Genomic DNA, 12,759 nt, shown 5'->3' with positions numbered 1-12,759 from the left:
GCCCGTCCTGGGAAGCGAGGGAGGTTTGGGCTGTCAGGAGTGCAGGCAGCAGCTTCCCGTGGGGCTGGGAAAAGGATGGGACCCTGCTCATTATTTCCCTTAAATTGCTCCCGAATTCAGCGTGAGCAGTGGTTGGGGGTGAGGCAGTGCTTGGTGTAGGCCTCTGCTAGGAGTGCATTATTCCTGAGAAATTCAGGGAAGAGGCTTCCATTTTTCCCCACTGCTGCACCCTGAGTGGGGCAGAGCGCGGTGCTGGTAAAGTCAAGGTTGTGGGTTCAGTTCCTGGGCTGTTCGTGTAAAAGTTGGGCTTGGTGTTCCGTGTGGGTGTCTTCCAACTGCGAGTATTCCGTGATTTCTCTTAGAGGAAGGGAAACCTGTCAGGAGAGGCTGTCAGAGTTTGGGTGAATTGCACTCAAGTTCAGGATGTGACAAGACCTTGACTTTGTCCTTTTCTGTTTTAGTTTGTCGCTGATGGCATCTTCAAAGCGGAGCTGAATGAGTTCCTGACTCGGGAGCTGGCTGAGGATGGGTACTCCGGAGTGGAAGTCCGGGTCACTCCCACCAGGACTGAGATTATCATCCTTGCCACCAGGTAACTCAGCCTTCCTGAGCTGGATGCTCTCAGAGCTCTCTGGGATGGCTCCAGTCTCACTCCTGGGGACACTTCTCTCACTTGTCCTGTGCTTATTTTCCCTCAGAACTCAGAATGTCCTGGGAGAGAAGGGACGCCGGATCCGGGAGCTGACGGCTGTGGTGCAGAAGAGGTTTGGATTCCCCGAGGGAAGCGTGGAGGTAAAACTGCCTCAGGAACTGGGTGCTGTGGGGGCATTGTGGTGCCAGCATGGTGGCAGCTGAAAGGTGGTTTCAGGATGACTTGGGCCTTCTGTTACTTGGACTCAAAAATGCTCCTGCAGTGAAATACACAATAAATTACAAAGAAACTGCTCTGCTGCAGAAGGATCTTTGAGAAACAGAATGTAAAGTGACAAACCAGTTATTTTTGATCTTTAATATTAGGGGTGTTTTCCCAGGGGAAGGTTGGACTAGGATCCTTTAAAAAGTCCATACAACCCAAAGGATTCTGTAGTTCTATTCCATGAAATCTTGCTCTGAAACAAATCAGGGAGGGAGGGGGAATGTGTGTGCTGGGGTGGTGCTCATTTATTCCACTTGGCTGGTGCTGCTGGATCATGTTAGTCAGGGAAGGGATTGTAGGATAAGGCTGCTGCCTGGAAGGATTAACGGGGCTGAATGTAAGGAGTAGAGTAGAATGAAGTTCCTGTGTTGTGCTAAAGTAAAAGTTAAGTTTACTGTGAGGGTGGTGAGGAACTGCTGCAGGGTGCCCAGAGCAGCTGTGGCTGCCCCTGGATCCCTGGAATTGTTCAAAGCCAGGTTGGGGCAGACGGGTCCAGTGGAAAGATCCCTGCCCATGGCAGGGGTGGAAGTGGATGAACCTTCCACAGCACAGCAGGCTGTGGTTCTGTGCCTGGCTTGGCAGGAGCCCTGTTGTGAGTGTGCCTCTGTCCCTGCAGCTCTACGCCGAGAAGGTGGCCACGAGGGGTCTGTGCGCCATCGCCCAGGCCGAGTCCCTGCGCTACAAGCTCCTGGGAGGGCTGGCTGTGCGCAGGTGAGTACAGCAGCCTGCCCTGGGGGACTCAGTGCTGTTCCCAAAAAACAACTCTCTGCAGTTTGAGGATTTAACCTGGTAATGCTGCACTGAAACTTCTCTTCAGTCCACAGTTACTTCTGCACCGTTCTGTCTGGTTGGAGGTTGTCTGTGGGGCATAAAGCTGGATGTGTTCTTTGGGAATAAATGGGTGGAGGAGTGAGGCAAGCAGCATTTCAGGCCTTGTGGCTGTGCTGTGGCTCAGGAGGCAGTGGCCCTGCTCTCATCCCCTCGGTGATGAGACGATGACGAGTCAGAAGCGGGTGGCTCTGGTGGCGGTGCCCTCGCGGTGTCACGTTCTGTGGCGCTGCCTGAGGTCCTCCAGCAGCAGCCTCCCGTCACCAGTGAATGATCTAGAGGCATTTGTCTGAGAAGGGATGGGAGCTGCACTGCTGACACATGGAACTGAGGTTGGAATTGTGGTGAAATTCCTGCAGGGAGCCCTGTGGGTCTGGCAGAGCGGGCTCATGGCTTGGCTGTCCTCTCCCTGCAGAGCCTGCTACGGTGTCCTCCGCTTCATCATGGAGAGCGGGGCCAAGGGCTGTGAGGTTGTTGTGTCCGGCAAACTGAGAGGTCAGAGGGCCAAATCCATGAAGTTTGTGGATGGCTTGATGATCCACAGTGGGGACCCAGTGAATTACTACGTGGACACAGCCGTGCGTCACGTCCTACTCCGGCAGGGTGAGTGCCTGATCCCTTTGCAGCTTTGACAGGTTCCTTCTCTAGAGCTGCAGAGACAAAAAAAATCTCAATTCCAGGCATCCCGTTCCTGCAGGTTGGAGATTTCCCACTGGCATCCTTGGGTTGAAACTCATGTGGTTTTAATGCACTTCTCATCTCACAGTAGTCCAGTTGTGCTGCTCTGGATGGTTCAGACTCTTAAAATCCTGTTTTCTTGGGCTTTTGCAACTGAGCTCTCACTGTGGGATCTGAACATAACATCTAAAGTAGAAGTCATTTGGGAATGGGAAGCCAAGAGCCCTTCAGCAGCCCCTGTGGTCATACTGTGTATCCACTTCTCTGCTGATGGGTTTGAATGTTTCCAGTTAGAAATGTGGCTCTAGATTCTCCAGATGCTCTCACTTGTGTTCTGGGGCCTCTGAGGCTGGTGATAACTTCCAGATGAGGTGCCTGTTGCCTGGCTTTAAGAGCCCTTGGCATTTGGGATTCTGGTTTTCCTGGCTCCTCGGGATGGGCAGAGAGAACAGGGGTGCTGCAGACAGTCTTCCCAGCTAAACCTGCTTCCCCTTGTTCTCCCTTCTGGTAAAACCCAAATGATTTGTGTGTGTCTTAACTGGCTTTGGGTTGCAGAGCTCCTGGTGCAGGGATACCAAGCCAGCCAGAGCTGTTCTCCACCTTCCCTTCGGTGATGATACGATGACGAGTCAGAAGGGACATCCCTGTGTCATTGCAGCCTGCTCTGTGCCACGTTCTGTAGTGCTGTGCTGAGGCTGCCTTGGCCAGGGTGTCCTGCTCATTGGATGATTTAGAGGCATTTGTCTGAGAAGGGATATTAAAAAAAAAAAGTGGAATTCCTAGAAAAATGAGCTGAGGAAGAGGACAAAGTTTAAAAAGAGGCTTGGAATGAGTTGAAGGTAGAGCTGCAGTCAGCCAAGGCAGTGAGTTGAATAACTTTGGATATCGAACTTTAAGTTGCCTGGGTTTACAACACTGATATAAAGTCACAGTAATTAGATTTTTAAACTGTAGGTTTTGTGTGTTACAGTGTTGTCAGCAGATTTTCTGTGTGGAGAGATACTTTGTAACCTTGGTGCTCATCGCTTGATCTATTTTGTGTCTCCCTTGTCCTGTCACTCTTTGCAGGAGTACTGGGAATCAAAGTAAAAATTATGTTGCCTTGGGACCCCAGTGGAAAGATTGGCCCCAAAAAGCCTCTGCCAGACCACGTCAGCATCGTGGAACCCAAAGAAGAGATTCTGCCCACCACCCCCATTTCAGAGCAGAAGGGTGGCAAACCAGAGCAGCCAGCCATGCCTCAGCCAGTGCCCACTGCCTGAGGGGTGAGTGCCTGGGAGCCGTGGGAGGGAGGTGTGCTGAGGATCTGTGTAGAAAAGGTTTCAGCCCACCAAAAACACAAAGCTGGGATTTTGGGAAGACAAGCTGCTGTGTTGTGGACCTGGGTTGGGCTTGAGCATTGTGCTGAGTGAAGGGGACAGGGTTCAAGGCATGTGTCAGTGCAGCTCAGAACACTCCTCTGGAGATGAGATGATGGATCTGTCACGTGCTTTTTTCCATGTTGTGTTATACAGGCATGGATTTGGAGGCCTTGGATTATTACAGTTGGAGAGACTTGGGTTGGGTGCCTTGGATGTGTTGGTGTTGTACCATTGTGCAGCTGGCAGCAGAGAATATATTCCTCATATATCCATAGAATATATTCCTCATATATCCATCCTGTCCTGCCCCAGGATCCAGTTTGGGATAGTCTTAGAAGCCACATGAGAACAATTTGTAGGCTGCTTTTGTAAGGAAGTAAGTCCAGTTTGAAGTCTTACAAAGGAGTCTGGCAAGATCTGCCTCATTGGGAAAAATGGGGATCATTGGCCAAAATGCAGGAAATGAGAAATGCAGTTCAATTGGAAAGCTTGGTTTTTCTTTGTTTGGGATAGGATGATGGTTGTGGAAAAGAGTTTACCCCCAGCTCACTGAGTGTTTTGTTTCTCGTTGTAGGGTTTGTAACATCTGCAACCAGAAGCTTGTCTGTCCTGAAAACATCTCTTAATAAAATCACAAAAGGCAGTGTTTGTGAAGGTGCTTTTTCTTTTTTTCTTTTTTTCCTTTTTATTTTCTCAAGATGTACTCCAGGAAGACCTTGCTCCCACCTTTGGTGTGGAAGGAATTCTGTTGCTGTGTTCCCCTTCTGGAGTGACCTTCATGAGATCCTGATCCAAAGAAAGTGGGAATAAAGCACTGATACCTGTGGTAGATAGAGCTGGAGCAGCAATCCCGTGTTCAGAGGGTCATGAACAACACACACTCCATGGAGTACTGGTGGCTGTTCCCTACATCCCAGTCCCTTATCCAGTGCTTCCAGAAGGGGGAGCTTTTCTGGCGGTATCCAGACCAGTGCAGCTCCTGTTAGGGTCAGGTACCTTTGGGTGTGGATTTGTGGGGTGAGAGCAAAAGTGACACTCAGGATTTCAAACCTTCTGTCCTAACCTGCAAGGTGGGAGTATCTGGTGGAAGTTTGGTGCAGGAATGGGAAGAGAGGCACCTCATAGGAGATAATTTATGTGCAGGATCAAGGAGTTTAGATTGTGAGGAATTCAAAGCCTGTTTATTTTAGGACTAGCTTTCACATCCACATTTCTGTTTTTAGGAGGTTCCTCTGCAGGAATTAGGCTGGCAGTCTAGGAACTGGAATTTTGAACTGGTCTGTCTAGGGAGCCTTGGCCTTGCTGTTCCCAGCTTCTCTGGCACACCTGGGAGTCTGGTTGAGTTTTAGAAACAAGATGTGCCTTCTTAGAGTGTCAGTGATTTCAGGTTTCTGTGTGCACCATTCAGTGCAAAGATTTAAATAGTTAATATAAATATTAGACTAATGCCAACATTAATTTTTATACAACTTTAAATGTGGAAATAATCTGAAAATATAAAATATGACAACGTAGCTCTGTCAGATTGTAGAAGCAGGAAATGTGTGAAAGTGGGGACATCTGAAGCAATAAAAGTCACACCTGGTTTTGCATGTTGTCTCTAAATTCTTAAACACACTGTGTGGTAGAATGGTGATGGTTAGAAATCTCTCCTGCTGCCTCCCAGGGAGGGCTGGGTTTCTGCGAGATTGTTCCACTTCTTCCTGATTAAAAGCACTCCAGCCTTGTCTATTACCCTCTTAATGTCACAGTGCTGATCACTGCTAGAGTCGGGGAAGAGAAGGCTCCAGGGAGAGCTCAGAGCCTCTTCCAGTGCCTGAAGGGGCTCCAGGAGAGCTGGAGAGGACTTTGGACAAGGGATGGAAGGACAGGACACAGGGAATGGCTCCCACTGCCAGAGGGCAGGGCTGGGTGGGGTACTGGGGTGGAATTCCTCCCTGTGAGGGTGGGGAGGCCCTGGCACAGGGTGCCCAGAGAAGCTGTAGCTGCAAGTGTGAGCTGAACACCTTTTCCATTAGTCTTGGCTGGAATTGCCACCACTCTGAGCTGTTAAAAGAAGCTCCAAAAGAGGAGGGAACTCAGTTCCCTGTGTCTTATGAGTGCTTCCCTTGGACAAGAGCCCTGGAAGATGAGCTGGGGGTGGGATGAACTCAGGAACTCTGGAAAGCTTTTAACTTAGTATCAATATTGCTATTCCAGGTGTGTTCCTGCTGTGGTTGGTGCTGGAGGTGGCTTCAGTAATTCCAATTTAGTGAGAATTAGGAAGCACGTGGTGATTTTCCAGTGTGGGAGGAGGTGCACAGGGATGTGTGTGCTTGCCCAGGGAAAAGGGGACCTGTCTGTGCCTTTTAGCTTGTGAGTAGCAGAAGGTTCATCCCTTTACAGCAGTGGGAGAACATGGATTAGCAGGGTCTGCCAGTGCTGGATTTTCCATCTGGGAAAGGTATCTTTAGCCTGCACTTTTTTCCTCTGTTTCCCCAGAGTGGATCCCAGCTGGAGGAGCTTTGGTATGGAGAGTCAGGAAGGCTGGTCCCTGTGGCTGACAGCTCAGTTTTTATTCTGCTAAATGGCCCAGCAGGACAGGGCAGTTGGTCCTTTACCTGTGGAGCATTTAAGGTGTTGGATATTTGCAGTTTCAGGAGAAAACAGCGAAGGGAAAATCTTCTAGAGCGTTCCTTTCTCATGACTGATGTGCTGTAGGAATTCATCTTGTGCATTGAGTAATTTTTGTCCATAAGTTGCCACTTTAGGGTGTTGTGGATTTAAGGATTGCAAGGAACTACCCTACGTTTATTTTGCTCTACAAGGGATTCCGGCTGCCAGGGATTCATTGAAAAAGTTTTATTGCAAAATTACACAACTGTCATGTGTGGTACAAGAACAGACAATAAAAGCCATCAGACACCCGCATCCACATGATGCAAATGATTCACAATATCCCACAGTGTGTTCTTGCCTTGCCCACCCCTTCCATCCTTCAGCCCAGCCTCCAGAACGTTCTGTGTGTGGCTTCAGTGCACTGCATCACCTGAAGTGTCCCACATTTGGGGACACTCCTGGCATTGCCTCCTGCCTCCCAGCACCTGGGAATATGCAGTATTGGGCTTCTATGGCAGCAGGGAAAATTGGCAGGGACATCAAGCAAAGCCCTGTAGGTGCTCCATGCTGGTTTCAGGGAACTGCAATTCCATTGGGATGCATGGATTTCCCTCATTTCCATAATCTCAGTGTTTGCCTTGTGGTGTCTCTCAGTGCATGGCAAGTGCTGCAATGCTCCTGGGATACATCAGCTCCTTTAAATAGTACTGACCTGATGGTATCCCTTGAAGAGAAGTTAGGAATAGCCTGGATCAGGCTGTGAAACCTGCTAATTATCAGACATAAATATAACTATAAATACCTTTGTTTTTCAGGGTCCCCTTATCCAGGTCAGCAGACAGGGAGCTAAAGTACCATGGAGCTTCAGCAGAGCATAATTAGGAAGTCAGGTAATGGCAGCTTTAAAGCTTTGTGTTTAATTAAGCAAGAAAGTGGAGGTGACCCTGATCCCACCTCCCTGTGAGAAGCCAGCCAGGAGTGCCTTGGATCAGCTCCACAGGGAGCTGATTGGAACCAGCTCTGGGAGAGCCCTGGCAGTGGGAATGGAGTCTTTGCCAGCCCTACACGCTGATGCAGAGCACTTCCAAGAGAAGTGAGTTCTCTGCCTGGTACAACTGCCTGTTTAATTATAGCTGTTGGCCCCTCAGTGATCCCAAGGGGTGGAGTGTTGAAGGAACCTCAGGTTAGTCTTTCTAGAAACTCGGGCTGTGCTTTGGGCTCTCCCTGACATCCCAAAGCCCCTTAGTTCTCCATGAAGTGTTGATCCAAGCTGCCCTTGGCTTCGATGCTCTCCCTAAGGAGCTCCTGTGGTTGAAGCACCAAGTGCAGAGCACAGGGTTAGGCAGGACAGAAGGACACAACTCCATACAGTCTCCATTCTCCCATGCTGCCTCCTGCTCTGCTCCAGGGCTCTGCAGGGGCTGGACTGCACAGCTGGCCCTTGGAGCTCTGTTTCACAGCCCTGGAGAGAGAAGAGAGAAGCAGGAGCAGCTCTGGAGCAGTGCCACAGGGCACCCAAGCAGGAGAAAAGTGGCAGCGGTAAGCGTGCAGTGGGATGGAAGCGTTTGGGATGGGAGGATGGTGCCTTGGCAGGGCTGGTGGAGCAGCAAGGAGCTGAGCAGGAGGCTTAACCAGTGCAGGGAGGAGCTTGGCTTCAGCCTGGCCACCTCAGCTGGCTCCTGGTGACCCTCTGGTGCCAGGCTCCCCTGCTCCTCTCTGGAGGTGGGTTTGTGCAATCTGGATTGTGGGGTGAGGTAAAGTGTACGCTGGTTTCTCCTCACAATGCACCCTGGTCTGAATAGCACCCATGGTTCGAGAAGGATACAAAATAGTGTTTCCCATTTGTCAAAATGCCCCCCTAAAAACACACACAAACCAAAGCTCTGGGAAAAAACAACCCAACCAAAACCAACCCAGCTACAACTCGTCGCGCATCTTGTCGCCTTTGGGCCTCACGAGCCTGCCGATGAAGAGGATGGAGTTGGTTTTAGTGTCCTTGATCATGAAGATGAAGGGGTGGTCAGCATAGAAGAGTTTGGGGTTCCTCATCTCCTCTCGGCCATAGATGTCGGCGTCGTAGGGGTTCCCTTCCGTGTCCCACTCCAGAGCTGCGGCGTGGAACACGTTGGACAGGTAAAGGTCTTTCTTGCCGGAGATCTTGGACAGGTCAGCCTTGGTTTTGTCAATGGCTTCTGTCAGGCCCAGACCACCCAGGTGTTTCTAGAAGGAGACAAGAGGTCAGCAGCCTTCCCAGAGATGACACAGTGCAAGAGGGAAGAGGGGCAGCAGGCATGGATAACCCACCATCCCACTGTATTTCCTCCCATCCCAAAAAAACTCTAAGGCCCAGCTGTTTAAGGACCTCCTTTACCTGCAGGTCATGGCTGACTTCCAGGACAACTTTTGGCAGTGAGATGGCCACTGATCTCTTCTTCATCTTGCTAGTCCACGTCTTGAGCTGCTCCTTGTTCAGCAGTTTCTCCACTCTCTCCAGAGGCTCCACGTGGTTTGGCATGATGAAGATCATGCTGGAGAGCTTGTGAGCCAATGGCATCTCGACCACCTGGAGCTTCTCTGCCTCATCATCGTAGTAATTGTAGAGACCTTGAAACCAGAAGAAGGGAACAGTGAGATGTGGAGCAAAGTGATTTCAGCCTGGACTTTCCCCACCAGGAAGGGAAGAGACACCCTTTTGGGAAGTGGCCCAGCATTATTGGAGTTGGCTGTGGTGTCATTTGTGTAATGAGCCAGGATTTGTTCCCAACAGCCAAGCAGCTCATAGTAAACAAGGATTCTCTGTTCGCAGGGAGACTGAATCAGTAAAACAAACACTTCCCTGCTTTGTTTTCTCTCGTGAGGTAAAACAATCTTTGAAGCAGCTGGTGGAAATCTGGGTAAGGGAGAACAATGATCCTAACTCCAGCTGATCTTGGTGTGGGGCAGGGGGTTTCCCACTCACCTGTGCGGTGCATCATGGGCACACCCACGGTGTAGGAACGGGTCACCATGAAGCCACGGTTGTCCACCATCTTATGGTGGAACTTCTCATCCCAGTGAGCTGCAGGAGAGAGAGAAACACAGCTTGTAAGAAAAGGGAATGGGCAGTAAGTCCATGCACAGTTCCCAACCACTGACAAGGAGCTGCCTCCAGTGGACCTAGGATTTGTCCACCTTCCCTTGGGGCTGGTGGATGACCTTTATGGCTCCTCCCAACCCAAACCATTCCATGATTCTGTGTTGGCTCAGGGCAGGTTTTGGGTCACTCGTACCAAGAACTGAAGGTAGAACTTACGCTTGAAGAACATGGCGTTGACGATGAGGGCCCCATCAGTTTTCTCCACATCTTTGGTGACCTCCGGGAGTTTCCCATCCGTGGTCTGTGCTGCCCACTCATTGATGGACTTGAGGGCGCTCCTCTTGTCTCGGAAGTTGATCTTGGAGTGCTCGTAGTTGTAGTGCTTCTTGCTGTTCTTGACGAAGTCCTCGGTGAAGGTGATGGAGGCGGGGCCGTAGAGGCGGTTGCCGATCTTCCAGGTGACGTTGCGGGCGGTGCTGTTGCTGACCTCGCTGAGCAGCTCGGCCAGCCCGCTGTGCACGTACTCGTCGTTCAGCTTGTCTGCGCTCAGCACCGCCTTGGCCTGCGAGGCCGTCGTGGCCTTGCCCCCCAGCGACACCAGCCCCAGGGACGAGGCCACGACCACAGGGGACAGCAGGATGTTCTCCATGTCCTTGTCTTTGGCCATGGCGTGGTAGAGGTTGAAGGCCAGCGTGGTGCTGCGCTCGGCCAGCGTGGTGGCCTTGTCACTCAGCTTCCTGTCCTCCGAGGGCACGGCCGCAGCGAGGCCCAGGAGGGCCAGCCCCACCATGATCCACATGGCTTCAGCAGCACCCAGCACCTCACAGGACCTGCTGGGCAAGAAAATGCACCATCAGCATCAGCCAAAGCCTTCCTGGAGCACCCAGAGATCCCAGGGGCTCTCCAGAGAAACCCACTCCTTGCGACAGTGACATTGCCCCAGCGCTTCATTGGGGTGCAGCCATCCCAAGTCCACCCTGAGCAACAATTAATCTTCAGGAGTGCAGGCTGTACCCTGGCAAGCAGAGCCTGTGCATTTGGAATGAAAGCTTCCTTCCTAAGCAGTTTCCCTATATTCCAATGTTAATGTACAGTGAATGGTTTAAGGAAGGGTCAGGGAATGTAAGCAACAGGTATTTCCTATATGATCTTGACAGGGCAAGGGGGAATGGCTTTAAAGTAAAAGAAGACAGGTTTAGATTGGACATTAGTAAGAAATTCTTCCCTGTGAGGGTGGTGAGGCCCTGGCACAGGGTGCCCAGAGAAGCTGTGGCTGCCCCTGGATCCCTGGAAGTGTCCAAGGCCAGGCTGGATGGGGCTTGGAGCAACCTGGGACAGGGGAAGGTGTCCCTGCTGCCCAGGGCAGGTGAGGAAAAAGGTAGTCTTTAAACCCAACCCTTCCATGATTCTCTCCCCAGAGTTGGAGAAACCTCTGCCCTGATCAGGAAAAGCTGAAAATTTTTTGTGCTGCCCCTTGATCCAAGGGCTGTTGCATGCCCTGCGGGGCAAGGACTGTCCTCTCTGGGGACCCCGGCCTGGGCCCCAAACCCTCAGATTCCTTGGCACTAGATGGAGCACGTGAGCTTCCCTCAAAGCCAGAGCAGCCCTGGAGAAGATCCTGCACTGTCTGATCAGCTCTGTTCGGCTTTGGTTCGCCTGGCCAGCCCTGCCGGGGAGGAACTGGGGCAGAGGGAGGTGGGGGAGCCTCATTTTCCCCAGCAGAACCTTCAGTTCGTGCCTGAGGTGGGTCGATCTCATCCCAGCGTAGGTGACCCCATCCCCAGGAAGGGCTCTGAGCCCCGACCTTCTGGTCTAAGTGCTTGGAAGCCCTTTGGGGCTCATCCCACCTGGCCCCACACCTCCCCTCCCTCCTGCCTTCACTCAGCAAACCTTCCTGCTGGCAGCTCCTCAGGCCTTAAATTCCCCCTCCAGCTTTTGGGGACTTTCTCCTCCACAGGAACCGCTTCACTACACTGCAGCCCTGTTCTTGGCGGTCCTCTCCTCCCACCCTGCTCCTGGCCAGCCTCAGGGGCTGTCCCTGGCGTGGGGAGGCAGGGAAAGGCTGCAGCAGGGTTAAAGCATTCCCAGCAGGAAGCGAAGGGCCCGCTGGGATTACACATGGAAGGAAACACGCAGCACGTAGCCCCAGGCAAGGAGAGTGCGCAGTTCTACCAGGACCCTTTGCCAGAGTGGGAATTACAACCTAAAATCCTTTGTGGGAGCGAGGCTGCTGTTAAAGGGAGGAGCCATCCTGCCTGCCCCAAGAGCAAAGATTTGTGCAACAGGCTCAAAACTGCCCTCAATACTCTATTTTTAAAGTGCAGCCAGGGTGACAAACATTGGAAGGGTGAGGAGGCTCCTTCTGGTTTTCTATTTCCCGTTTATTTCTAAGGATACCTTGAAACTGTTTCATAGTGAGGTCAACGTTTGCCTTTTTCTTTCTGAAAGAAAACAGATACACGGAGAGTTCTCTTGTGAGCAGGGGGTGGCCTGCACTGCTTCATCCTCAGCTCAAAAAAAGTTCATTACTTCAGGGCTGGGTGGCAGGTTTGGGCTCTGCTGAATCACACAGCCCGAGATGGAGAAATTTTGCCCATTCTTGGATTACGGCAGCGATTCTGGGTGAATTCAGAACCCGTGGTGAAAATGGAGGGAATGTGGGGAATGCACAGCCAGCACCATCCTCTCCTGTGCTCCCACAGCGAGGGGACGCCCAGTGCCAGCGTGGCATTCCTCAGCCTTCCCTGCGGCTGCCGAGACCCTCTTTCCTGGCGGGATGGGATTTCTCCCAGGAGCAGGACAGAGCTGCAGGGCACAGGACTGCAGGCAAAAGGCCATTTCCGTGTCACCAGAGGGATGTGGCACTTGCTTAAGGCAGCAGAAGGAGGGTCGGGCTGCGCTGTGCAGGGAGAGCTCTCGTTCCTGCGCTGGGATGGTGCCCATGGTCCTGCAGGCTCCCAGGCTGAGCCACAGCGGGGCTGGAGGATTTCACTCCCTTATCCCCCTTTTCTTTTTCCTCATTCTCTGAAAGCTTTTCCCGCAGCTTCACTGTGACCACCTCTTGCAAACTGGAGGCAGTTGGGGGATTTTTTTAATGCTTTTCTTCAAAAACCCAGAGCCAGCTCATGGGGCAGTCTGTATCCCTATCCACTCACCCCACTGCAGCCTACCCCCCATGCACCCCCTTCTCCCATGCCATAACCTTCCCCCCGATTTTTTTTGCCAACCAGGAGGCTGCAGGACCCCAAAATCCCCCCTCACCCTGCTGCATCTCAGCTCGGTCTCCACCCTGCCGGCCCCGG

The 12,759-nt window shown here is 51.9% G+C and overlaps 2 protein-coding genes and 2 non-coding genes across 4 annotated transcripts in view; 3 read left to right on the top strand and 1 right to left on the bottom strand.

Annotated features, from left to right (window-relative positions):
• Positions 1 to 4,426, top strand: part of RPS3 (ribosomal protein S3) — a 4,794-nt gene extending 368 nt beyond the window's left edge. The window contains exons 2-7 of the mRNA XM_005429169.2: positions 462 to 592; positions 699 to 792; positions 1,533 to 1,627; positions 2,160 to 2,347; positions 3,491 to 3,687; positions 4,358 to 4,426. Coding sequence (XP_005429226.2) covers positions 462 to 592; positions 699 to 792; positions 1,533 to 1,627; positions 2,160 to 2,347; positions 3,491 to 3,684 — 702 coding nt within the window. The 3' untranslated portion in view covers positions 3,685 to 3,687; positions 4,358 to 4,426. The remainder of the gene's footprint in view (positions 1 to 461; positions 593 to 698; positions 793 to 1,532; positions 1,628 to 2,159; positions 2,348 to 3,490; positions 3,688 to 4,357) is intronic.
• Positions 1,896 to 2,042, top strand: LOC115948805. The gene has a single exon (XR_004082579.1). It is a non-coding gene; the product is annotated as a small nucleolar RNA SNORD15 (small nucleolar RNA).
• Positions 3,028 to 3,175, top strand: LOC115948804. The gene has a single exon (XR_004082578.1). It is a non-coding gene; the product is annotated as a small nucleolar RNA SNORD15 (small nucleolar RNA).
• Positions 4,427 to 6,609: 2,183 nt separating the features above from the next.
• SERPINH1 (serpin family H member 1) lies at positions 6,610 to 10,318 on the bottom strand. The gene is made up of 4 exons (XM_005429168.2): positions 9,674 to 10,318; positions 9,341 to 9,439; positions 8,753 to 8,985; positions 6,610 to 8,601 (listed from the first exon to the last, which is right to left on the bottom strand). The coding sequence occupies exons 1-4, from the start codon at positions 10,254 to 10,256 to the stop codon at positions 8,299 to 8,301; spliced, it is 1,218 nt and encodes a 405-aa protein (XP_005429225.1). The 5' UTR covers positions 10,257 to 10,318; the 3' UTR covers positions 6,610 to 8,298.
• Between the last annotated feature and the right edge of the window lie 2,441 nt (positions 10,319 to 12,759).

Source organism: Geospiza fortis, unplaced genomic scaffold (assembly GCF_000277835.1).
Source record: "Geospiza fortis unplaced genomic scaffold, GeoFor_1.0 scaffold659, whole genome shotgun sequence".
Taxonomy (NCBI): Eukaryota; Metazoa; Chordata; class Aves; order Passeriformes; family Thraupidae; genus Geospiza; species Geospiza fortis.
This window is presented reverse-complemented; position numbering and strand designations above follow the sequence as displayed.